The sequence below is a fragment of the Erythrolamprus reginae genome, chromosome 8 (genome assembly GCF_031021105.1).
Source record: "Erythrolamprus reginae isolate rEryReg1 chromosome 8, rEryReg1.hap1, whole genome shotgun sequence".
Lineage (NCBI taxonomy): Eukaryota > Metazoa > Chordata > Lepidosauria > Squamata > Dipsadidae > Erythrolamprus > Erythrolamprus reginae.
The window spans coordinates 19,699,898-19,727,589 of record NC_091957.1 but is presented as its reverse complement, the minus strand read 5'-3'; the positions used below and the strand labels follow the sequence as shown (position 1 = coordinate 19,727,589).

At 43.3% G+C, this 27,692-nt stretch overlaps 1 protein-coding gene across 1 annotated transcript; it reads right to left on the bottom strand.

Annotated features, from left to right (window-relative positions):
- Positions 1-1,089: 1,089 nt before the first annotated feature.
- On the bottom strand, positions 1,090-14,558 carry TMEM52 (transmembrane protein 52). The gene is made up of 5 exons (XM_070759128.1): positions 14,364-14,558; positions 12,023-12,066; positions 11,390-11,434; positions 6,436-6,605; positions 1,090-3,389 (listed from the first exon to the last, which is right to left on the bottom strand). Exons 1-5 carry the CDS (start codon positions 14,427-14,429, stop codon positions 3,064-3,066), a joined length of 651 nt encoding a protein of 216 aa, XP_070615229.1. The 5' UTR covers positions 14,430-14,558; the 3' UTR covers positions 1,090-3,063.
- Positions 14,559-27,692: the final 13,134 nt, after the last annotated feature.

Sequence of the window (27,692 nt, the reverse complement as noted above, 5' to 3'; positions counted from 1 at the left end):
CTATTAAAAACACTTCCCTCCTGAGCCTTATTTAACGCTTTAACATATTTAAATGTTTCGATCATAAATCTATATAGTGGTGCCTCTACTTATGAACTTAATTCATTTCGTGACCAGGTTCTTAAGTAGAAATGTTTGTAAGAAGCAATTTTTCCCATAGGAATTAATGTAAAAGCAAATAATGTGTGCGATTGGGGAAACCACAGGGAGGGTGGAGACCGTTTCCTCCCAGGAGATTCCTAGAGAGGTCCCACGGACGCTCCTCCCCGCCTTTTCCAGCCATGTTTCCTCTCAGGAGATTCCTAGAGAGGCCTTACAGAGGCTTCTCCCCACCTTTTCCGGCCATGTCTCCTCCCAGGAGATTCCTAGAGGCCCCACGGAGGCTTCTCCCTGCCTTTACCGGCCATGTTTCCTCCCAGGAGATTCCTAGAGAGGCCCCACGGAGGCTTCTCCCTGCCTTTTCCGGTTACAGTTTCGGAGGCTCGGGTTTGTAAGTAGAAAATGGTTCTTGAGAAGAGGCAAAAATAATCTTGAACACCCGGTTCTCATCTAGAAAAATTCGTAAATAGAGGCATTCTTAAGTAGAGGTAACACTGTACAGGTAGTTTTCGACTTACAGCAGTTTGCTTGGTGAACGTTTTAAAGTTAGGAGGCTGAGTAAAGTGACTCGTGAACGTTTTTCCAACCAAACTTGGCCACGTGATCAAAATTCAGGTGATTGACACCTGGCTCCTCTTTGTGATGGTTGCACTGTCACGTGAGCCCCTCCTCACAGGCCAAGCCAAGGGACAAACCAAGTTCGCTTTAATAACCAGGTGCCTTGACTGCAGTGGTTCACTTAACAAGGTCACAAAATGGGGCAAAGTTCACTTACCCAATGCCTTGCTTAGCCACTAAAAATTTGGGGTTCAGCTGTGGTCGTATGTCGAGGACTAACTCTCCTGCAAAATGGGGTGCTCCAGAGGCAATGAATGATTCAAATAGAAAATAACACAGCAAAACAAATACATTCCTTCAAGATGACGCGTTTTTGAAACATCTTTCTGCCAGCTATCTGTGAAAAATTAAGATACAATTGGGGGGAGGGGGAGCTATTAAGGGGAGTATTTATTATAAGCATTTTCCCAATATGTTGACCTTCTATATACAACACATACAGAGAGAGAGAGAGAGAGAGAGAGAGAATGAATGAGAGAGAGGAGAAAGACAGAGAGAGAAAGAGAGAGGAGAAAGACAGCGAGACACAGACAGAGACAGAAAGAGAGAGAATGAATGAGAGGAGAAAGACAGAGACAGAAAGAGAGAATGAATGAGAGAGGAAAAAGAATGAGTGAGTGGAGAAAGAGAGAGAGAGAAAGAAAGAGAAAAAGAGAAAATGAATGATAAAGAAAGAGACAGAGAGAAAGAGAGAATGAGTGTGAGAGAGGAGAAAAAGACAGAGAGAGAGAAAGAGAGAGGAGAAAAAGAGAGAATAGGAATAAGTGAGAGAGGAGAAAGAGAGACAGAGACAGAGAGAAAATGAATGATAGAGAGAGACAGAGAGAAAATGAATGATAGAGAGAGACAGAGAGAAAATGAATGATAGAGAGAGACAGAGAGAAAGAAAGAGAGAGAATGAGTGTGAGAGACAGAGAGAGAGAGAAAGAGAGAGAGGGAGAGAGAGAGAGAGAAACATAAACATTTTTAAAGACAAATAACTAAATTACAAAACACTTCATGGCCCAGCAGAATATTGCTGGATTCAATTTTTTTAAAAAATCTAGTTTCTTGGCAAAAAGATGGCACCGTTCTTTTTAAATCCACCACAGGAATTCCAAATATTCCAACGCAAGAGTTCACATTTTAACTGGAACACAGCAAAAGCAATTGTCCTTGGAGGAGAAGACGAGGGAATCGGCGGCCGCAACATTCGAGAGAACTATTATTCCGGTTTGGATTTGGGATATTAAAAAAACAAAAACCAAGATGTAGGGGGGGGGGAAATAAATAAAAACGGTCTGTGCGTCAAAGCTTGTCCGTTACATAGCAACGAATCCCGCCTTCCAGCAATTTGCTAGAAATTCAGGTCTTCCCAGAAGAAAGAGAGATTAATCTGTGCTTGCTCTCGTGCCCCCCCTCAACCTGAGGTCCACTCGGTGGGACTTCCGCAGAACGGACTCGGCTTTCTGTTCTCGTCAGGCTTGAGGCCTACTGCTACCTCTGATGACATGGCGGCCTAAGACGCTAGATTGGCAAACGGGAATGCCCACCGTCGGGAACTGTGACAGCTCATCAATCTCCAGGGCCAAATCCTTGCGCCCCGACGAAGAATGGTTAGGAGGAGCGGATGAATGGCTCTTAAGACCGTTGGACGGTCTTCATAAATGCGATGATGGCAAAAAGTCAGTGTCTCTCTTCTCTCTGGCACTTAAGGCAGCTGAACCTCTAAGGCAGTGATGGTGAACCTTTTTTTCCTCGGGCGACGAAAGAACATGAGCGAGTGCAATCGCGCATGCGCAAGTGCCCATGCCAATAATTCAATGCTTGGGGAGGGCGAAAACAGCTTCCCCTACCCCCCGAAGGCCATCTGGAGGCCGGAAACGGACTGTTTCCCAACTTCTGGTGGGCCCAGTAGATTCGTCTTTCCCCCTCCCCAGGCTCCAAAGCCTTCCCTGGAGCCGGGGAAGGATAGAAAACGCCCTCCCCCATCCCAGGAGGCTCTCTGGAAGCCAAAACCTCCCTCCCGGAGCCTTTGTGCGAGCCAAAAATCAGCTGGCCGGCACACACCAGCACGCTGGAGTTGAGCTAGGGCAACGGCCAGCAGATATGGCTTCGCGTGCCACCTGTGGCACTGATGTCATAGGTTCGCCATCACTGCTCTAATGGTACGGGACCTGTTACCCCCCCCCCCAAAGCTTTATTTTTCACCTTGGCTAATTCAGACACGGGGGAATGGGGGGGGGGCAAGGATCTTGTTTCCATCTGCTCGAAAAGTCCAGGCGTGTCGGGAGACGCCGGATCCAAGCACAGATGTTCCAATTTCTCTTCTCGACCATGTGGCTTCAGTCCGTATTGAAGAGACCGCTACGACTGCTCGGGGGAGGAAGTTGATGCGTCACCCACCGGGTTCTGCTCCACCTCTGCGGGGCAGTTTTGAGATGATGTGGGCAATGAGGGAGATTCGTTCCGCTCGCTCGCCGAGGTTGCTGGTTCACAGGAGCCGCCGTCCGGCTTCTGGTCGGCCGACTGAGTCTCGTCATGAGGCTTGGACATCTGGATGGCCTCGTCATAGGAAGGGGGCATCTCTATGGCGTAGAGGCTGTAGGCTGGAGGACAAGCTGTATTCCTCTCGGGGTCTCCGAAAGGCAGCGGAAGCGAGGCATTGGGAGGGTACTGGAGGGAGCTGTAGGCTGTAAAATAGATTAAATTAAATTAAATTTAAAAAATGAAAGCAGAAAGATTAGGCTGTCACGCAATGTTTTATTTTATTTTCTTTTTTTAAATTCAGAAAAGGTTCTACTCTCTCTTAGTGACTCCGGGCAGCTTACAAGAATAAAAGCTAAAAACGAGAAGAATAGAAAAAAGCAATAGAAGAATAGAAAAAAGCAATTAAAAAAAAAAGACCAAGAAGATTCAAAGTATTATGAAATATGGAAAGAACTTTACGAATGGATTTTTAAAAGGGAGAAAAAAGGAAACTCTATAAAAGACTTGTGAATAAGTTTCAAGAGGTTTAAAAATATTAGATTTATTTAAGAATTTTGTAATAATTGACTATTTATTTATTTATTTATTTATTTATTTATTTATTTATTAGATTTGTATGCCGCCCCTCTCCGTAGACTCGGGGCGGCTCACAACAGCAATAGAACAATTCGTAACAAATCTAATAATTTAAAAACATTTTTAAAACCCCATTTGTAGGGATTGTGTAAGCCAAATATTAGCTATGCTTTAGGATATACACAGAGACAATTATCTGAAAAAGCATGGTGAAGATTTGCCCAGAGACAGTGAGTCATACAATAGCCATGAACTTTGGACACAGTAAGAAAAAACCCTCAACAGCGCTCCTGGCACGAGATAAGACACTGACAGTGTGATTGGCAGCTGAAACCCCTTCATTTGCATATGAAGGGTATAAAAAGCACACCTGTAAACAATAAAGCTTTGTCACTTTACCCAGACCATTGACTCCATGTTTCATTGGTAAGCACTAGTAATGGTTTCAGGATCGGGCCTCGTAAAGTGAACCATCACACCCATTATTAATCAGACATACATACCAACATACCATACATAAATTGTATAGGCCCGGGGGAGATATCTCAATTCCCCCATGCCTGGTGCCAAAGGTGGGTTTTAAGGACTTTACGGAAGGCAAGGAGGGTGAGGGCAGTTCTAATCTCCGGGGGGAGCTGGTTCCAGAGAGTCGGGGCCGCTACAGAGAAGGCTCTTCCCCTGGGACCCGCCAAACGACATTGTTTAGTCGACGGGACCCGGAGAAGGCCAACTCTGTGGGACCTAATCGGTCGCTGGGATTCGTGCGGCAGAAGGCGGTCCCAGAGGTATTCTGGTCCGATGCCATGAAGGGCTTTATAGGTCATAACCAACACTTTGAATTGTGACCGGAAATTGATCGGCAACCAATGCAGACTGCGGAGTGTTGGTGTGACATGGGCATACCTGGGGAAGCCCATGATTGCTCTCGCAGCTGCATTCTGTATTCACTATATTTGTGAGCAGATAGGAATAGAGGATAGATGAAGATAAGTTATTTGAAAACTGGTTATACTTTCACTTCCTTTTTGCTTGCTTTGATGATGAATGTAAAGATGTCATGATCGAGAAAATGTCCTTTTAAATGTATACATTCGAAATAAAAATTTATTTTTAAAATAAATAAATAAATAAATAAAAAGCAATAGAGGTAGTTCTCGGTTTACTACAATTGAGTAAAACATACCTGCTGCTAAGCAAGGCAGTGGGTTCAACGAATTTTGCCCAATTTCACGACCTTTCTTCCCACAGTTGTTAAGAGAAACACTACAATGGAGAATCTGGCTTCTCCATTGACTTTGGCTGATCAGAAGGTCGGAAAATAGGAATTGTGTAACCAGAGGAATGGTGCGCCAGTAGCAGAAATCGACCTGAGCGCATGCGCCAAGCTCCAGAGCGTGGACGCACACATCGGAGCGAGATTTGGCTCATATCCAACCATATACATATACAAAATTTCATATCATTTAGATACTTTAACTTCTTTACTTTCTACTTTTCATTTCAACTCCCATAACTTCAACCCTCCAACGTTTAAACTAATTAACAAATAAAAATATTTAAACAACCAAAAAAGAACAAATACATCTTCAATATCTACCCTTCTATGTATCCCATACTCTCAATTATTAAAAGAAGAAACGAATTTCCATCACTTAAACTAATTACCTAATAAAAATAATTTTTCATATAGAGAATAATATTCTATAATAATATAGAATAATATCAACACTCCGCGGCCTGCGCTGGCTGCCGATTAGTCACGAATGGTCACAATTCAAGGTGTTTGTAATGATGCACGAATCCCAGCGGCCGATAAGGTCCCACAGAGTTGGCCTTCTCAGGGTCCCGTCGACTAAACAATGTCATCTGGTGGGCCCCAAGGGAAGAGCCTTCTCTGTGGCAGCCCCGGCCCTCTGTAATCAACTCTCCCTGGAGATTAGAAATGCCCCCACCCTCCTTGCCTTACACAAGTTACTGAAGACCCACCTGTGCCACCAGGCATGGGGTACTTGAGGTATCCCCAGGCTAATGTGATTTACTTATGTATGGTATGATTGAATTGTATGGTTTTTAATGATAGGGTTTTTTTGATGTTGTTTTTTAAGTATTGGATTTTTCACGTTGTTTATTGCTGTTATGAGCCACTCCGAGTCTTCTGAGAGGGGTGGCATACAAATCTTATTAATAATAATAATAATAATAATAATAATAATAATAATAATAATAATAATAATAAAATAAAATATAAACTATCTTGAATTTGTGTTACATTAATATGTAGTGCTGCCACCGTTTCTTTTTCCGTCACCTGTATATGCGCAGGAAGCAAAATCTTGCGAGAGGACGTTCGAGCACGGGATTTTGACAGTTTTCCGTGATTTTTCATCGGAATCTCGCGCACCTGGGTATTTTCTCACTAGATTTGCTTCCTGCGCGTGCGCAGAGGCCAAATCTTGTTCCGACCCGCTCACGCGCCCACCGGTCATCCAGAGCTGCACACGTATCCGCACCAGTATGCGGCGGAATCGGGAATCTGCCACCGCGACCGTCATAAACTTGAGTCAGTTACCGAGTGTCTGAATTTGGCTTATGGGGCATAGTCACACCTAAAGCGCCAGATTTTTCAGAAAAACACCAGAAAAACTATGAGCGGCCCGTTCGCGGTTGACTTACAGGTAACCGTGCTGTGGGCAGTGCTGTCGTGCTCCATGGGGATGACGGTGAGGTCGTGCCCGTGGGGCGGGAAGGTCTGGCGCAGGGGCTGCTTGGTTCGGCAGCAGAACTTGTAACAGCTGGCGCCGATCCCGCACATCAGGAGCAGGAAGACGGTGAGGAGGATAAGCCTGCAGGGAGAAATACGGGAAAAGTCCACGAGTGGAAGGAAGGAAGGAAGGAAGGAAGGAAGGAAGGAAGGAAGGAAGGAAGGAAGGAAGGAAGGAAGGAAGGAAGGAAGGAAGGAAGGAAGGGTAAATGAAGGATGAAGGGAAGAGATAAAAGAGAAAGGAGAGAAAACAGGAGAGGGGGAGGAAGGCAAGGAGAGAAGGAAGGAAGAAGAGAGAAAGCAGGAAGGAGGGAGGAAAGAAAGAAAGAAGAAAGGAAGGTTAAAAGAAGGATGGAGGGAAGGGATAAAATAATAATAATAATAATAATAATAATAATAATAATAATAATAATAATAATAATAATATATTAGATTTGTATGCTGCCCGTCTCCGAAGACTCGGGGCGGCTCACAACAGTAATAAAAAAAGTATAACAGTGGAACAAATCTAATAATAAAATATATAAAAACCTCAACAATTAAAAACCATACGGCACATATACATCAAACATGAAATATAATAAGCGTGGGGGAGATGTGTTAGTTCACCCATGCCTGGCGATATGGGTGGGTCTTAAGTAATTTGCGAAAGACAAGGAGGGTGGGGACCGTTCTAATCTCCGGGGGGAGTTGATTCCAGAGGGCCGGGGCCGCCACAGAGAAGGCTCTTCCCCTGGAGCCCGCCAAACGACATTGTTTGGTCGATGGGACTTGGAGAAGGCTGGGATTCGTGCGGTCGATGGGACCTGGAGAAGGCTGGGATTTGTGCGGTAGAAGGCAGTTCCGGAGGTATTCTGGTCCAATGCCATGTAGGGCTTTAAAGGTCATTACCAACACTTTGAATTGTGATCGGAAACTGATCGGCAGCCAGTGCAGGCCACGGAGTGTTGTAGAAACGTGGGCGAATCTAGGGAGCCCCACGATAGAGAGAATGAAGGAGAGAAAATATCAGAGACAGAGGAAGGCAAAGAGGAAAGGAAGGAAGAAGAGAGAAGGTAGGAAGGAGGGAGGAAAGAAAGAAGAAAGGAAGGGTAAACGAGGGAGGGAAGAGATAAAAGAGAGAAAGAAGGAGAGAAAACAGGGTCCTGACTGCCTGATCAGGAAAAAAAAAATTCATACAACTTTTGCACTACGATTAAGCAATCTGTTCACAGGACAGTCAGGCAGATCACCAAAAGACAAGAAAAGGCGAAAGAAAGGAAAAACGGGCACTCAGAAAGTTAGGGATTTAACATCTCTCGGTAAAACATTGCCCAAATCCTTAATGATTCACACAAAAGAACTACCCTTTGTAATGTTATCATCTGATTTCTGTTCTTAGGCCAAGTAACATTTATATATAACGTATATTGTAATTTTCATCATATATATATATTCCAATTTTATCATCTGATTTCCCCTTATGTGTGACACACACACACACACACACAGAAATCAGATGATAACATTACAAAAAATTACAACATATTATTTCACCCCTGGAAACAGTGAAGGGTTGCTGGCTCCTGCTGCTACCGGTGTGCTTTGTGTGATGCTCTGGCTCTCTGGCGAGATTTTGCCTCTGCGTATGCGCAGAGAGCAGAATCTCCCAAGGGGATGTGCACACTCATGAGATTTTTGACGTTTTTCTGTGCATGCGTGCAAGCAAAAAATCACCAAAAATCTCTGAACCCTTGCACGCCCGTGTGTCTTCTCGTGAGACGTTGCTTCCTGCGCAGGCGCAGAAGCAAATTCTCGCTTGGACGCACCCACCAGCCCATGGGCCACCCGGAGTTGCGCACGCAGCTCCATTATCACAACTGGAATGCCGTTCCCCCACCCCCAGGGGCAGGTAGGAACCCTATACTGCCTGGAATGACCCGATTTTGCCTTCCCACAATGGCATCAACGTGAAAAATTGAGCGGGTCCAAAGACGGTCTACAAGAATGGTGGAAAGTCTTAAGCATAAAACTGATCAGGAAAGACTTCATGAACTCCATCTGTCTAGTCTGGAGGACAGAAGGGAAAGGGGGGGACAGGATCGAAACATTTAAATACGTTAATGGGTTAAATAAGGTTCAGGAGGGAAGTGTTTATAATAGGAAAGTAAACACAAGAACAAGGGGGCACAATCTTCGGTTAGCTGGAGGAAAGATCAGAAGCAACGTGAGAAAATATTATTTTACTGAAAGAGTAGTAGATGCTTGGAACAAACTTCCAGCAGGCGTGGTTGGTCAATCCACAGGAACTGAATTTAAACATGCCTAGGATAAATATAGACCCATCCTAAGATAAAATACAGGACATAGTATAAGGACAGATGAGATGGACCAGGAGGTCTTTTTCTGCCGTCAGTCTTCTAGGTTTCTATGTTTCTAACCCAGTCGCTGCTGCGCAACTTATGGGGTTTGTGCAAATGAGTGACGGAATGCAAACAAGCAGCCGTATTTCATAGTCGACTTAAAAACAATTCCTCTTTGGGTTCTTTTATTCTAAAAAAAAAAAAGGAACGTAGAGAGAAGCAGGCGGAAACCTGACCTCATCCTCAAATATGCCAAACATCCCACAAAAGCTAAGTCAGAATGAGTCGAGGCGCCCTCCCAACGCTCCGACTTCACCACTAACAAACCCAAGTCGTCTGAATCACCGCCAGGAGAAAAATCCACCCACCTTTTTTTCTGGGCGAGGCAAACTTCTCAAGTTTCTAATAGCTCAGGAGGTTGACCCACTAACTTGGTGTCACACAGCCGTAGCACGCAACAAATTTGGTCAATGAGAAGAGAACCGCTGAATTTATCTGAAGGACAAAAGCAGGGGAGGACGGGCCCTAGAAACACCAAACGTTTTTTAGGGGGGCAGTAGTGGGTTCCTACTGGTATAGTCGACGCCATTGTACCGGTAGTGAAAATTGTGTATGTGCGTGTGCAAGCAAGATTCTGCTTCTGCGCATATGCAAGAAACAAAATATTGTGAGGGGAAATATCTCAAACACGGGTCCCCTCACATGATTTTGTTTCTATGCATGTGTGGAAGCAAAAAAACGGCCGAAATCTTTCTCTCACACACAGGGCCCCTCACAAGATTTTGCTTCTGCACATGTGCGGAAGCTAAAAAATGGCCGAAATCTTTCTCTCACACACGCGGCCCCTCACAAGATTTTGCTTCTGCACATGTATGGAAGCAAAAAAATGGCCGAAATCTTTCTCTCACACACGGGACCCCTCACAAGATTTTGCTTCTGCACATATGTGGAAGCTAAAAAATGGCCGAAATCTCTCTCACTCACATGCGGTCCCTCAGAAGATTTTGCTTCTGTGCATGTGCGGAAGAAAAACAACAACTGAAATCTCTCACACACGGGGTCCCTCACAAGATTTTGCTTCTGCACATGTGCGGAAGCTAAAAAATGGCTGAAATCTTTCTCTCACACATGGGGCCCCTCACAAGATTTTGCTTGTGCACATGTGTGGAAGCAAAAAACCGGCCAAAATCTTTCTCTCACACACGGGGCCCCTCACAAGATTTTGCTTCTGCACATGTGTGGAAGCAAAAAAATGGCCAAAATCTTTCTCTCACACACGGGGCCCCTCACAAGATTTTGCTTCTGCACATGTGTGGAAGCTAAAAAATGGCCGAAATCTCTCTCACACACACACGCCCCCTCACAAGATTTTGCTTCTGCACATGTGTGGAAGCTAAAAAATGGCCGAAATCTTTGTCTCACTTACGTGGCCCCTCACAAAATTTTGCTTCTGCGCATGTGTGGAAGCAAAAAAATGGCCGAAATCTTTCTCTCACACACGTGATCCCTCACACGATTTTGCTTCTATGCATGTGCAGAAGCTAAAAAATGATGGCTGAAATCTTTGTCTCACATACGCAGCCCCTCACAAAATTTTTCTTCTGCGCATGTGTGGAAGCAAAAAAACGGCCAAAATATTTCTCTCACACACAGGACCCCTCACAAGATTTTGCTTCTGCACATGTGTGGAAGCTAAAAAATGGCCAAAATCTTTCTCTCACACATGGGGCCCCTCACAAGATTTTTCTTCTGCGCATGTGTGGAAGCAAAAAAAACGGCCGAAATATTTCTCTCACACACAGGGCCCCTCACAAGATTTTGCTTCTGCGCATGTGTGGAAGCAAAAAAATGGCTGAAATCTTTGTCTCACACATGCGGCCCCTCACAAGATTTTGCTTCTGCATGTGCGTGGAAGCTAAAAAATGGCCAAAATCTCTCTCTCACACACACGCCCCCTCACAAGATTTTGTTTCCTGAGCATGGGCAGAAGCAAAATCTTGCTTGGACGCATGCACGCACCAGAGACATGGAGCTACGCGCACAGCACACAAAATGGTCTTAAGGCCATTTTCACTTGGGAACCTTGGAGCATCCCCTATATTCGCACAATCAAACATTCAGATGCTTGGCAACTGGCTTGTACTTATGACTGTTGCAGTCATGCAATCATTTTTGGGGATCTTCTAGGTGAGCAAAGTCCACAGGGAAGCCGAGATTCCCTTAAAAATCACACAACTAAGTTAACAACTGCAGGGATTCGCCTAACGACAGTCGCAAAGAAAGGTTGTAAAATGAGGACCAAAACTCACTTTTAAATAAATGTCAACAGTGGCAAATATAGAGGCAGCCCCCAGCTGGAAAAGACGCTGGATTCAAAGCTCGGTTTATTCCTAAATGCCTGGTTAAAACAAACCCACATTTTAGTGCCCTCCAATAAAATATCTATGACTGGGCTGGAATTTGGGAGATCTGTTGTGGAAACAGAGATGCTTCAGGGATGATTAAAAACATAAACACAACTTACCAAACATACCACAAGCTGGTCCAGCTCTTTCCTTGCTGGGAGCATCTGAAAGAGAAGGAAGAGCCACCGATCACTAATCAATCACTTGATCCAAAAGAGAGAGAAGGAGGGGGAGAGAGAGGAAGAGAAAAGGAGAGAGAAAGGCGAGAAAGAAGAGGGGGAGAGAGACAGACACAGAGAAAGAGAGATAGGAAAGCGAAAAGAGAGAATGTGCATGAGAGACAGACAGATAGAAAGAGAGACAGAGAGGAGAGAGAAAGAGAGAGAGCCACGTGACTGACTCAACAACTGAATTTATTCACTTAACTGCTCCGCTTAGCCGCTCTGAGTCCATGGAGAGGGGCGGCATACAAATCTAATAAATTATTATTATTTATTTATTTATTTATTTATTGGCAGACTCGGGGTGGCTAAAATAATAATAATAATAATGATAATAATAATAATAATAATAATAATTATTATTATTATTATTATTATTATTATTATTAACAAGAAAGGCTGTAAAATGGGGCAAAACCCACTTTTAAACAAATGGCTCAATTAACAACAAAGATTTTGGGCTCAGTTTCCGGTCAAATTTCGAGGGCTACCCATGTAGCTACTCAAGGATGGTACTTAAAATTTACTTACTCTTGTTGGCTGGAGCAGAGGAGCTCACAAAATGAAGGCACAGCCTGGTGGAGAGGAGAAAACAGAACATGAGCAAAAGAGGGAGAATCCTGAATTTTACGTCAATTTGCAGCTACAACAGCAGCAACAATCTTCCAGGGGCCAAGCCCGAAAAATTGCCTTAAGGAAAAACTGGAACAAACAAACAACCAAAAAACAAACAGTTGTGTGAACACAACACATACACACTATTTTAAATTAAATTAAAATTCAAAACATTGATAAGCAGGGTTATTCTGGACTCCAAGCCCTGTTTTTCCTCAACTTATTCCCTAACCCAAGAGCAGTTAGATCACACAGAAAAAAACTGCTGTAATTCACTCAACCTGAAATGCAAATTCTTCACCCCCTACAAAAATAAGAATAAAGAGATGGACTATTGAACACGTTTATTCAAGTCTGGATTATAAAGCTAATTTATGTGCCAAAGGGGGAGGGGGAATGCTTTAGGATTGTTCGGCAAAACACACACAGCAATAACCCTTGCATCTACAAAGTTGTGAATGCCCCAACACTGGAGATGTTGGATAACCATTTGTCGGAAGTAGTGTAGAGTTTCCTGCCTAAGCAGGGGGTTGGACTAGAAGACCTCCAAGGTCCCTTCCAACTCTGTTATTCTATTCTATTCTGTTCTATTCTTTCCAATATTCTATTCTATTCTATTCTATTCTTATCAAGGGGAGAAGTACTGTATCTTAGAACTAAGGAAGAATTTTCTCATAGTGAGAAAAATTAACCAGTGGAACAGCTTGCCTCCAGAAGTTGTGAATGCTCCAACACTGGAAGTTTTTAAAAAGAGATGCGAAAACCATTTGTCTGAAGTGGTGTAGAGTTTTCTGCCTAAGCAGGGGGTTGAACTAGAAGACCTCCAAGGTCCCTTCCAACTCTCTTGTTGTTGCTGCTATTTTTTATTATTATTATTATTATTATTATTATTATATAATAAAAATTCTATAATAATAGCAATATTTGTTGCTATTATTATTATTATCATAGAATTGTTGTTGTTATTATATAACAACAATAACATTATTATTATTACTATTACTATTGTTGTTGTTATTTATTATTATTATTATTATTATTATTATTATTATTATTATTATTATAGCACGGCTCAAAGAACAGCAACTCCTCCCAATTTTTAGGATTTTCATGAAGCCTACTCAAGCCTGCAAAAAATCTAAAGGATGGGTTTTTAAAGGTTAAAGAAAAGAGAAGCTTTTGTAGAAACAAAACCACAGGCTGATTTAGGAACAAGGGTGTGTACGTGCGTATGGTCGACTATGAATTATTATTCCAAAAATTGAAATTAAACATTGGTTCACATTGAATCAATGGGGATCAATTTAATTTAATGTAATTTTAATAAATTTTGATTCATTAAAGATTTCATCCATTGAGGAAAAAGAAAGAAAGAAAAGGGGGGGGGGCAGAGGAGAATTGAAGGAATGGCAGACTTAAGCCTGCTCCCCTCCCATTTATGGATATGGTGTGACTGTACGGATAAGATTTTTAAGGGTTTTATATTATTATTCATGCTGTAAATGGATTTTATACAGTTTTATTGTTGTAAGCTACCCCAAGCCGGGATTGGTCGGCATACAAATCTAACTATCTATCTATCTATCTATCTATCTATCTATCTATCTATCTATCTATCTATCTATCTTCTCTCCTCTCCTATTTTTTTCTGTCTCCTCTCTCTTCTATCAATCTATCTTCCCCCTCTCTTTATATATATATTTGTGCATATATATATATATCTTTCTCTCTCTCTCTCCTATCTTTCTATCTTCTCTTCCCCCTCTCCCTCTCCCCCTTCTCTCTCTCTATATCACATGTTTTTTGCTTTATATATATTTCTCTCTCTCCTATCTGTCTGTCCGTCCATCCATTCATCCATCCATCTATCTTCCCCTCCTCTCTATGTGTGTATATATATATCTTTCTCTCTCTCTCCTATCTATATTTCTTTCTATCTCCTCTCCTCTCTCCTATCTTTTTCTCTCTCCTCTCTCTCTCCTATCTATCAATCTATCTATCTACCTCCCCTCTCTCTTTATCTATCTATATCAATCGATCGATCGATCATCCTCCCCCCATCCGGACTCTAAAGCAACTTTGTTTCTACAGACGGAATTCCTGGATACGCTAGAAAGGGCCCGCGGGGGGGGGGGGTTTCCCACGAGACGCAGCCCCGAAAGACGGACACGGTGTTTCCGCGGGTCGTGCGAACCTTCCGCAGCATCCTCGGAGCGGCGGCTGTGATTTCAACCCCGGGGGGAGAAGAGCCACTCACCTGCGCCGCGATGGCGGCTGCCCGGAGGAAGAAGGCAAGCGGGCGGGCCGGGCGGGGGGAAGCCATGGGGCTCAGCCGCCTGCGGGGCTCGCCCGGGCGGCCTTTGTCTCGGACAAGGAGCCGATCGCGCAGGAGAGCCAGGCCGAAAGGAGGAGGAGGCGGCCACTTAGGCTAGGATCCCGGGAGTCCCGCCCACTCCCGCCTAGGCCCCTCCCCTCCCCTGCTCTTCCCCCCCCCCCGAAAAAAACCCACACACACACTCACATGGACCCGCCCGCCGGCTTTGTTCTGGATCCGGCTTCTCCAACCGGGCGCCCTCGCCATCTCTCCGTCTAATGAATGGGGCCACGGCGGCGACATGGAGGCGCGGAGACTTCAATCAGGAGGGGTGGGGTGGGGGTGGGGAGGGATCAGGATGATGGTTTGGGGGATTCAAGGGTGGGAGGGGAGTGACACACACTGAGAACCCCTGGCCGATGTCTTTGGATAGAATTGTGGTTGGGAGATCGGATCCTAAGATTTTCATTAATATTGATTGAGTCCTGATTGCTTATTTGACCCATATGACAATCATTAAGTGATGGACCACATGATTCTTGACAAATGTACCTTTTCTTTTATGTACACTGAGAGCTTCTGCGCCAAAGACAAATTCCTTGTGTGTCCAATCACACTTGGCCAATAATGAATAAAGGATTCTATTCCTCCAGGTTTTGGGCAACATAGTATCAATCAATCAATCAATCAATCAATCAATCAATCAGGCAGTCAATCAGTCTGCGTATCTATCTATCTATCTATCTATCTACCTACCTACCTACCTACCTCTATCTCTATCTATCTTCCATCCATCCATCCATCCGTCATCTATCATCTATTTACATGTCTCTCTTTCTGTCTATCATCCATCCATCCATTCATTCATCCTCTCTCATCTCTCTCTCTCCCTCATCATATCTATCCATCTATCTATATCATTATACTGTATCTATCTATCTATATCATCCATCCATCCATCCACCAATCAATCAATCACTCAGGCAGTCATTCAGTCTATCTATCTATCTTCCATCCATCCATCCATCCATCATCTCTCTATCATCTATTTACATCTCTCTCTGTGTCATTCATCCATCCATTCATCCTCTCTCTCATCATATCTATCCATCTATCTATATCATTATATCTATCTATTTTATCTACCATATATCATCTATCTATCTATCTATCTATCTATCTATCTATCTATCAATCAATCAGGCAGTCATTCAGTCTGTCTGTCTGTCTGTATCTATCTATCTATCTATCTATCTATCTATCTATCTATCTATCTTCCTTCCATCCATCCATCCATCCACCCACCCACCCATCCATGTATTGATATCATTATATCTATCTATTTTATCTATATCATCATATCTATCATTTATCAATCTTTTTAGATCATCACATCCATCCATCCACCAAGAAAAGAACCAACCTCATGCTGGCTGGGGAAATTCTGGGAGTCCATGCTGGACACCCCTTATCTAACATATCTGACTGGGTTTCCAGCAACACTTTTCATTTTGGTCACCACACTACCAAAAAAACCCAAAAACAAACCACCACTGAAACTCTAGAGAAAGTGCAGAAGAGAGCAACCAGGGTGATGAGAGGACTGGAGGCGAAGACACACAAAGAGCGGTTGCAGGAACTGGGCAGGGCCAGTCTAGCAAAGAGAAGGACCAGGGGAGACAGGATAGCAGTCTCCCAATATTTGAGGGGCTGCTCCAGAGAGGAGGGGGGTCAGGCACTTTTCCAAAGCAACAGAAGGCCAGACAAGGAATAATGGATGGAAGTTGACCAAGGAGTAGCGATGGACTCCAACAAGTATGGTCAGGTACACAGGACCGGTTGAAAAAGTGTGAATTTTTTTATTTCTTTTCCCTTCTGGGCTCTGGGCATATCTTTCCTACTGCAGTAAATGAGATTGAATGTGTATAATTTTAGAAGAGCTGGGCGTCTCTCTCTCTCTGTGCGTGTGTACATACACACAGTTTATATCAGTGTTTTTCAACCAGTGTGCCGCGGCACACTAGTGTGCCGTGAGACATGGTCAGGTGTGCCGCGAAGCTCAGAGAGAGAAAAAAAGCAAGAGAGAGAGAAAGAGAGAGAGAGAAAGAGAGAAAGAAAGAGCAAGAGAGAGAGAAAGCAAGCAAGAGAGAAAAAACAAGAGAGAGAGAAAGAAAGCGAGAGAGAGAGAGAAAGAAAGAAAGGGAGAGAAAGAAAGCAAGAGAGAGAAAGAGAACAAGAGAAAGAAAGCAAGAGAGCAACAGAGAGAAAGAAAGAAAGAAAAAGAAAGAAAGAGAGAGAGAGAGAAAGAGGGAGGGAAGGTGGGAGAGAGAAAGACAGAAGGAGGTAGGGAGGGAGAGAGAAAGAGAGCAAAAAAGAGGAAGGAAGGAAGAGAGGAAGAAAGAGGGATGGAGAGAGAAAAAAGAGGAAGGGAGAGAAACAGGGAGGGAGAGAGAAAGAGAGCAAAAAAGAGGAAGGAAGGAAGAGAGGAAGAAAGAGGGATGGAGAGAGAGAGAGAAAAAAGAGGAAGGGAGAGAAATGGAGGGAGAGAGAAAGAGAGCAAAAAGGAGGAAGGAAGGAAGAGAGGAAGAAAGAGGGATGGAGAGAGAGAGAAAAAAGAGGAAGGGAGAGAAACAGGGAGGGAGAGAGAAAGAGCAAAAAAGAGGAAGGAAGGAAGAGAGGAAGAAAGAGGGATGGAGAGAGAGAGAAAAAAGAGGAAGGGAGAGAAACGGAGGGAGAGAGAAAGAGAGCAAAAAAGAGGAAGGAAGAGAGGAAGAAAGAGGGATGGAGAGAGAGAGAAAAAAGAGGAAAGGAGAGAAACAGGGAGGGAGAGAGAAAGAGAGCAAAAAAGAGGAAGGAAGGAAGCGAGGAAGAAAGGGATGGAGAGAGAGAGAAAAAAGAGGAAGGGAGAGAAACAGGGAGGGATAGAGAAAGAGAGCAAAAAAGAGGAAGGAAGGAAGAAAGAAGGATGGAGAGAGAGAGAAAAAAGAGGAAGGGAGAGAAACAGGGAGGGAGAGAGAAAGAGAGCGAAAGGGAGAAAAAGAGAAATTTTTTTGTCCAAACTTTTTTTAGCCGCCCCCACTCCCCCCTCAATGTGCCCCAGGGTTTTGTAAATGTAAAAAATGTGCCGCGGCTCAAAAAAGGTTGAAAATCACTGGTTTATATAGTAGACAGTGATGGGCTACCAAAATTTTTACTACCACACTGGGCATGGCTACTACTACTACTACTACTAATAATAATAATAATAATAATAATTAGTATCGTGTATGTAAGCACTGTTATTTCTTTGTATATTTCCAGTACATAATTTACAAAACAAATAAATAAATTTGTAGCCGTTCCCTCTGCCAGTATTAGAACCAGGGGGAGCGATATACGTGTGTCTGGGGGTGTTGTTGAGGTTTCAGACCCATAGGCACGGAAGGTGGAAAAAAATGGGGGTTGAGATAGCTGGGAGGCAGGTGAGTTAATAAACAAAAGATAACAGTGTGAGGTTGGTGGAACAGTTCCTGTTCTACTGTTAGAAAAATGGACAAAGGTGTTCTTGTTCTTATCAAAAATAACTTCCTGCTTTGGTTGCCTGGCTCAGCTGTGGTCTAGGTAAAAAAATACAAGAAAGGGAAGGGAAGGGAGAAAAAGAGGGAAAGGGAAGGAAGGCAGGGGAGAGCAGGAAAGGAAAGGAAAAAAGGAAAGGAAAAGAAAAGGAAACGGGGAAAGGAAAGGGAAAAGAGAGGGAAGGGAAAGGAAAGGAAGATGGAAAGGGAAGGGAAAGAAGGGAAAGGAAAGGAAAAAAGAGAGAGGGAAGGGAAAGGAAAAACAGAGAGAGGGAAAGGAAAGGAAGATGGAAAGGGAAGGGAAAGAAGGGAAAGGAAAGGAAAAAAGAGAGAGGGAAGGGAAAGGAAAAATAGAGAGAGGGAAGGGAAAGGAAAGGGAAAAGAGAGGGAAGGGAAAGGAAAGGAAGATGGAAGGGGAAGGGAAAGAAGGGAAAGGGAAGGGAAGGGAAAGAGAGGGAAAGGAAAGGAAAAAAGAGAGAGGGAAGGGAAAAATAGAGAGGGAAGGGAAAGGAAAAATAGAGGGAAGGGAAAGGAAAGGAAGATGGAAGGGGAAGGGAAAGAAGGGGAAGGGAAGGGAAGGGAAAGGAAAGAGAGGGAAAGGAAAGGAAAAGAGAGAGAGGGAAAGGAAAGGAAACAAAAGGAAAGAGGGAAGGAAAGAGAGGGAAAGGAAAAGAAAAAGAGAGAGGGGGAAGGGAAAGGAGAGGAGAGGAAAGGAGAGAGGAGGGAAAAAAAACATGGAAAAGTGTCCCACCCAGATTGTGACTAAACAATGCATTAAACCAAAAAACCCTAATCATTGTGGGTTAGCATTACTCTCAGCCCTGGCCAAGTCACTATGTCAGATCTCGGCCTTAATTTTTTTTTTTTAAAAGAACCAGGATTCTCATTTTCTCCCTCGCTCTAATCCCAGCTCTTCGCGTGCCATTTCCTTTCCATCTAGGGCCAGCCTTAGGAAAGATTTTCCGGCTGGTGAGAATCGGTTGGACTTCTGAACTCCACAGAGGTAAACTTTTTTTTTCGATCCAGAGAGAGAGAGAAAGAGAGAGAGAGAGAATGTTTTTCGAAGACAGGGATAAAACTGCCTTATCAGCACAAGAGGACTCTGCTTTGGCTTTGAAATTAAATGCAATGCTGTATTTAAAACACAATTTAAAAACTCTTATAATAAAATAATCACACAACCCAATCAAACCATACATAAACCAAGTATTTAGGGGAGTTGTCAATTTCCCCATGCTTGGCAGCACAAGTGAGTTTTCAACAACTTACGAAAGGTGAGGGGGGGGCAGTTCTGATCTCCGGGGGGAGTATCGGTTGTGAGCTCGTGTGTTGCTGTGGTTGAAGCTGAAGTCGTCATTGACAGGAAGGATGTGGTAGCAAATGATTTTACAGGCTATGTTTAGGTCGTGTTGAAGGCGACGTAGTTCTAAGCTTTTAAACCTAGGATTGTAAATCTAGTTGCGTAGGGGATTCGATTGCGAGTGGAGGAGTGGAGGGCTCTTCTAGTAAAGTATCTCTGGACATTTTCTAGAGCGTTCATGTCTGAAAGGCAGTGTGGGTTCCAGACAGATGAGCTGCATTCGAGGATTGGTCCGGCAAAAGTTTTGTATGCTCTGGTTTGTGAAACTATAGTGATATAATGCTCAAAAATGTCTGCAATTCTTTGCATTAGGAAAGCATGAGGCTGCCTTATAACCTCAGTGCTATATTTAGGATTCTACCGCCTTCAGATTTCAGTGGTTTTCCGCCTCTGGAACCAGAGTATCAAGTTCAATCTTGATTAACTTTTTGAGCTCAGCCATGGTTGGCTATTTGTTGCAACCGAAAGGTTATAATAAGCATTACAGAATTACAGAAGCATTACAGAATTCACAAACTCGTTGGGTAGTTTCCTCGGCGATAACATGGAAGCCGTTTTCATGGCCTCCTTTACAAATTATTTTTCTGATTTTTATTTTTTTTTGGCCAGTCTAATTGATCGCTCTGGGATCTTCTGGTGATCTCCCCACCGAGCACAAACCTATTTAGAAATCTGCCGATCTCTGATCTGCTGTGGGCCGGAAGAGGAATGTGTGTTATTCTCTGTTATTCTTGCCAAAAGAACTAAGAAAAACACACACACATACACACAAAAGTGGTGGTGGTGGTGGTGCCCAGGCAGAGAAAATGAGGCAAAACCCTTTATTCACACCTGTAGGATATTGCAACCAACATCCGAGATCTTCTTAAAAACTTCCAGTGTTGGAGCATTCATAACTTCTGGTAGCAAGCTGTTCCAAGGATTAATTGTTCTGACTCTAAGGAAATTTCTCCTTAGTTCTAAGTTGCTTTTCTCCTTGTTTAGTTTCCACCCACTGTTTCTTGTTCTACCCTTAGATGCTTTGGAGAATAGCTTGATTCCCTCTTCTTTGTGGCAACCCCTGAGATATTGGAAGGTTGCTATCATTGTCTCCCCTGGTCCTTCATTAAACTAGCCATGCCCAGTTCCTGCAACCGTTCTTCATGTGTTTTAGCTTCCAGTCTCCTGATCATCTTCGTTGCTCTTCTCTGCACTCTTTCTAGAGTCTCAGCATCCTTTTTACATCATGGGGACCAAATCTGAATGCAATATTCCAAGTGTGGCCTCATAAAGTGGTATTAACCCTTCATGTGATCTTGATTCTATCCCTCTGTTGATGCAGCCCAGAACTGTGTTGCCTTTTTTGGCAGCTGCTGCACATGGTTGGCTCCAATTTAAATGGTTGTCCCCTGGGACTCCAAGATCCCTCTCACAGTTATTACTGTTGAGCAAGGTGCCACATATACTGTACCTGTGCGTTTTTGTTTTTCTTGCCTAAATGTAGAACCTCTCTGTGGCAGCCCCTGAGATACTGGAAGGCTGCTATCATGTCTTCCCTGGTCCTTCTTTTCATTAAATTAGACCTACCTAGTTCCTGCATCCATTCTTCATATGTTTTAGCCTCCCATCCCCTAATCCTCTTTGGATGTATGTCTTGAAAGCTAATCAGGATATTCCTTAATTAATCCAATTAGAATAATAGGGCTGGAAGTATCCATTCCAACTTGATACCATTTCAGTCCAGACTATTTTTGAAGTCCTCCCATGATGGAGCACCTACAGTTGTGACAGATAATTGTTCCATTGATTAATGACTCTGTCAGGAAATTTCTCCTTAATTCCAAGCTGGGTCTCTCTTAGAAACATAGAAACATAGAAGATTGACGGCAGAAAAAGACCTCCTGGTCCATCTGGTTTGCGCTTTTACTATTTCCTGTATTTTATCATAGGATGGATGGATGTTTCTCCCAGGCATGTTTAAATTCAGTTACTGTGGATTTACCAACTACGTCTGCTGGAAGTTTGTTCCAAGCATCTACTACTCTTTCAGTCAAATAATATTTTCTCCTGTTATTAACAGAACCTCTCTTTCATTTCCTCTAAAACTTCACCTTTTGTTTCTGGTTCTCTTTTTTTGAAAAGGGGGAATAAAATTAGGAGGGAGGCAATTCTTGTGTGTTTCAGAAAGTATGCGGCTGTTATTTTAGACTTCCAAGCTCCTAGAATTCTGTTATTTTATAATCTGGTTGCGCTTTTCAAGGGACCGGCACAGATCTGAGTGTGGGTTGGAGCGGAAAAGAAGTCGGGAGTTCAGTGACGCGCAATGGAAAAATACACGGCAATAAACTGTTTTCCTAGGTTTCAATAATTCCCTCCAAAAACCTGTTTGGCTGCTCGGGAGTCTTACAAAAGTGAGGAAATGGGGAAATCGAGGCCTGGTAGGCACGTGCCAGATCTGGGCAGAGTGATGTTTCTTTGTGGCTGAACAGGAACTAGGATTTGCCTTTAAAAAAAATATATTCAATTTAAAAAAAAAGATTTCTACATTTGACATTTATCCCATATCCTTTTCACCCATTTCTAATCCGTTTGTCCCTCTTTTCTGTTAAAATTACCTTGGGTGGGTGGTTATATCGGTTATTTATATGAATTGGATTTTAGATGTGTGATTGTATATTGTGTTAGGATATGTTGTGAGCCGCTCCGAGTCCATGGAGAGGGGCAGCATACAAGTCCAATAAACAGGTAGATAGACAGATAGACAGATAGACAGATAGACAGATAGACAGATAGACAGATAGACAGATAGACAGATAGACAGATAGACAGACAGATAGATAGATAGATAGATAGATAGATAGATAGATAGATAGATAGATAAAGATTCCATTAAAACGTCCACCAGTCTGCTGACGGGTTTTAGCATTTTCTCTGAGCAGGGAATGGTATAAAAGTGCAGATTTCCATAAATCGCATTGTGGGTTCTAAAAAGAGATGATTGACATTCCTCTTTTGTGTTATCTCCTTCTTCAGGATCTTAAACAGAGCAAAAGAAATGTAAAATATGTAAGAAGGCACTATTAAACATAGGAAAAAATGTGTGCTGCCATCATTCTGAGCTTCATTTATTATTATTTTTATCTCACCTTTATTTCTTTGTCAAGTAAGAAGCAAACAATGCTAATACTCCTTCTTCCCCTTATTTTTTTTGTTAATGTAGGTATACCTGTGCCTGACTTTTTGGAGAAGGAGGGGAGAGGGTGGAAAGGCTTATCTTCGTTCTACCTGCAATTCAAGCATGAAACCCAAATTCTGCAGAGCTGGAAAAAACAAAAGGTATCTGGGGACTGGGGGAAGGCAAAAATACCTCTGTTTTTGTGAAAAGTTGATTATTCTATTAATTCTGGAATACTTAGGGTAATAATTAGAGTACAGCACTGCAGGTTCTTTCTGCTAACTGCTAGCTGCACCCCCTAAAGCTCATAGATAAGAAAGTGAGGACAAATAAAGGGGAATATTTCTTCACCCAGAGGTCCTTGGTTGATGGAATTCATTTCCAGAAGAGGTGGTGACAGCTGTCAGCCTGGAGAGCTTCAAGGCAGGATGAGAAAGATTCATGGATGCCAAATGTATCAAAGATGGTGATTGAAATGGATGTCCATGTGCCGCCTCTATGTTGGTTGAGGCAGGCAGGGTTCCCTTAGGTCCCATTTGTTGGGGGCCGAGGGAAAGGGGGGGGGGTCTTGCCTTCTCTTTCTGCTCAAGATCCCCAGGACAATTAGTGAGTCACTGTGGGACACAGAATGCTGGACTCGATGGGCTTTGGCCTGATTCAGCAGGGCTCTTCTTATTTATTTATTTATTTATTCAATTTTTATGCCGCCCGTCTCCTTAGACTCAGGGCGGCTTACAACATGTTAGCAATAGCACTTTTTTTAACAGAGCTAGGCTATTGCCCCCACAATCTGGGTCCTCATTTTACCCATCTCAGAAGGATGGAAGGCTGAGTCAAACCTAAGCCGGTGATGAGATTTGAACCGCTGACCTACAGATCTACAAGTCAGCTTCAGTGGCCTGCAGTACAGCACTCTACCTGCTGCGCCACCTCGGCTCATGTTGTTATGTGCCTCTTAAATCATAAGATACACCACTTAGTGATAGACATAGGATACTAAATAAGTAATCAACATAAATCACATTAGGATACTAAATAAACAATGTAAACCGGAGTAGGCAATAGGAAAGATGGGGAAAAGAATAACAACATACAGCTTTGCTAGATAGCTTTGACAGTCTTGTGGGAATAAGTCTGTTGAGCAGAGCAATGGCATGTGAGGTGGGGTGGGGTGAAAATATCCTTGTGTCTAGTTGTCCTGATGTGCAACACCCTATGATGCAATAAATGAAACAATAACCTCTCCAATATTTCTGTTTAATTCCTGATTGAAGCATTCCGATTCTATCCCAGTTCAATTCCCAAGCTGATCCCGCTGTAGGAGCACTGGTTTGACCCCATTTGGAATACTGTGTCCAGTTCTGGAGACCTCACCTAAAAAAAGATATGGATGAAATTGAGCGGGTCCAAAGACGGGCCTCAAAAATGGTGGAAGGTCTGAAGCATAAAACTGATCAGGAAAGACTTTGTGAACTCAATCTGTAGAGTCTGGAGGAAAGAAGGGAAAGGGGGGACCTGATTGAAACACTGAAATATGTTAAAGGGTTAAATAAGGTTCAGGAGGGAAGTCTTTTCAATAGGAAAGTGAACCCAAGAACAAGGGGGCACAATCCGAAGTTAGTTGGGGGAAAGATCAGAAGCAACGTGAGAAAATATTATTTTACCAAAAGAGTAGTAGATGCTTGGAACAAACTTCCAGCAGACCTGGTTGGTAAATCCACAGTAACTGAATTGAAACATGCCTGGGATAAACATATATCCATCCTAAGATAAAATGTAGGGAATAGTATAAGGGCAGACTAGATGGACCATGAGGTCTTTTTCTGCCGTCAATTTTCTATGTTTCTAAGCTGTGCCGGTTGCCGGTTTTTGGACTGGCTGTTACTTTGAGCTCCTAAATGGAGGTCTGTGAGTGACCCATACGGGTTGAGTTTCTAATCTCGATTATTCATTGGGCAGCAAGAGAGAGATTTCTGTGAGATTGTGAGACAGGTGAAGAAGACCTCTGGCTCTGTTTAGAGACTGATGGGAAAGTTAATGACTTATGAAAAGGTACACACAAGAGAAAACATTCATGAGCTGTTACCAGGAGCAGCGCAAAAGCCAAACGCATTTAGATCTCTCTAAAATAAACAAGAGGGGGAAAGGTGTGGGCTCTTTTTTCTCGCCAGATGGTCATTTAGAATATTATCCTTTTTTTTTTTCATTTTGGAAATTTCAGATTTGGGGCATATTCTAACAGAAGAAATCAAGGTGAGTCAGACGTGAAAAACAACTTTCGAAGTTTGGTTGAATTGGTCGAGACGCCAACGTTCTAGTCCTCATGAAGTCATCCTTCAGCAGAGGAGTGGCTTGAGATTAAAATTATGCCAGGCAGTGTTTTCTAGCTTGGATTTACAGTGATGGGGTCCTACGGGTACGATAAAGTATGCAGAACCAGTAGAAAAATTCTGAATTTTTTTTCTTTCCCCCCCCTTCTAGGCTCTGGGTGTGTTTTTCCTATCGCAGTAAATGAAGTTGAATGTGTATAATTTTAGAAGAGCTGTGTGTGCATGTGTGTGTGTACATACGGCATGTATACATAGAATTAAAGAGTATATTTTGGATGTTCAGTAATAGTAAATAGAGAGGGAAGTTGTACCTTTTTGAGGCGAGGGGAGGCCACGCACCCTAACCCAAACCCTTGACATGAGTGACGTCAAGTTAGCCACCTTTAAACTAGTCACATGACCTGTAAGCCACCCCCCTAGTCACATGATTTTCAAGCCACTCCCACCTGGTCACATGGCTGGCAAGCCACACCCACCCACAGAATAAGCCCCGCCCACAGTGTGGTAGGAAAAATAATTGCAGCCCTTCCCTGGCTTGGAACTACAGCTGGTCCTCGACTTGCGTCCTCAATTGAGCCCAAAGTTTCTGTTCCTAAGCGACAGAGTGTTTAGGTGATTCCCCTCACCCCCACTTTATGACCAGTTGTTAAGTGAATCACTGCTGTTGTTAAGTAACATGGTTGTTACATGAATCTGGTTGACTTTGCTGGTCGGAAGGTCGCAAAAGGAGATCACTTGACCCCAGCAAACTGCAAATGTCATAAATATAAGTCCATTGCCAAGTGCCTGAATTCGGATGCTGCAACGGTCATAAGTATGAAAAATGGTTGTAAGTCACGTTTACTTCAAACACTCGCTAAAGCAAACTGTTGTAAGCCGAGGACTGCCTCTACTAACAACAACAATATAATAATAATAACAACAGAGTTGGAAGGGACCTTGCAACGCTCTCTACATGGGGCAACCTTTGAAAAGTGTTCGGAAACTTCAGATCGTGCAGAACGCAGCCGCGAGAGCCATCGTGGGGCTTCCAAGATTCGCCCACATTTCTTCAACACTCCGTGGCTTGCATTGGCTGCCGATCAGTTTCCGGTCACAATTCAAAGTGTTGGTCATGACCTTTAAAGCCCTACATGGCAATGGACCAGTTTACCTCTGGAACCGCCTGCTACTGCATGAATTCCAGCGACCGATAAGGTCCCACAGAGTTGGCCTTCTCCGGGTCCCGTCGACCAAACAATGTCGTTTGGCGGGTCCCAGGGGAAGAGCCTTCTCTGTGGCGGCCCCGGCCCTCTGGAACCAACTCCCCCCGGGAGATTAGAACTGCCCCCACCCTCCTTGCCTTCTGTAAACTACTCAAGACTCATTTATACCACCAGGCAAGGGGGAGTTGAAATAGCTCTTCCCCCTAGGCCATTACAAGTTATGCATGGTATGTTTGTGTGTATGTTTGGTTTTATAATAGGGGTTTTTAGTTGTTTTTTATTATTGGATTGTACATGTTGTGTTTATTATTGTTGTTAGCCGCCCCGAGTCTACGGAGAGGGGCGGCATACAAATCCAATTATTATTATTAAGTCTTCTATTCCAGCCCCCTGCTTAGGCAGGAGACCCTACACCACTTCAGACAGATGGTTATCCAACATCTGCTTAAAAACTTCCAGTGTTGGGTCATTCACAACTTCTGGAGGCAATGATCAACCGTTCTGACTCTCAGGAAATTTCTCCTTAGTTCTAAGTTGCTTCTCTCCTTGTTTAGTTTCCACCCACGGGCACTGCTCGTTCTCTTCCGCTGGCTTCCCGCTACACGATAGTAATACCAACTTTCCCCACGAACATTCCCCGAAAACAGCTAAGTGCCTTATAACCTCCCTTTCCGGCTAACCCTCGTGTATAAAATATGAGCAAGATGTTTGATCAACAGAAACTACAATAGCAGGAAAAGGAACCCATGACTGTAGGTAAATATTACCTGGATTATGTCATTAAAGAGCGCTGATTCACATCTATCCATTACGGGTACGAGGTGTTGACTATTTATACCTTTCGCTTGTGAAACTGGAGGTGACCTGAATTTTCTTAGCGAATAGAAATTCTACCAGCTCCTTCACATCAGCCTCTTCCAGGCACAAGTTCCCACAAGTTTTATCTCCATGCTTCTATTTCTATTCTTTAAATGGTGTCTTTTTTCTGATGTTCTGAGTGGAGGAAAGGAAACGCTTACATTTCTTCCAGCATAGAAACATAGAAGATTGACGGCAGAAAGAGACCTCATGGTCCATCTAGTCTGCCCTTATACTATTTCCTGTATTTTATCTTAGGATGGATATAGTATGCTTATCCCAGGCATGTTTAAATTCAGTTTCTGTGGATTGACCAACCATGTCTGCTGGAAGTTTGTTCCAAGCATCTACGACTCTTTCAGTCAAATAATATTTTCTCACGTTCCTTCTGATCTTTCCCCCAACTAACCTCAGATTGTGCCCCCTTGTTCTTGGGTTCACTTTCCCATTAAAAACTCTTCTCCCCTTAACCTCATTTAACCCTTTAATGTATTTAAATGTTTCAATCATGTCCCCACTTTCCCTTCTGTCTTCAAGACTATACACATCGAGTTCATGAAGTCTTTCCTGATAAGTTTGATGCTGAACACCTTCCACCATTTTTGTAGCCCGTCTTTCGACCTGTTCAATTTGATCCATCTCTTTTTGTAGATGAGGTCTCCAGAACCGGACACAGTATTCCAATTGTGGTCTCACCACCGCTCTATACAGCAGGATCACAATCTCCCTCTTCCTGCTTGTTATACCTCTAGCTATGCAGCCAAGCATTCTACTTCCTTTCCCTACCGCCTGACTGCACTGTTCACCCATT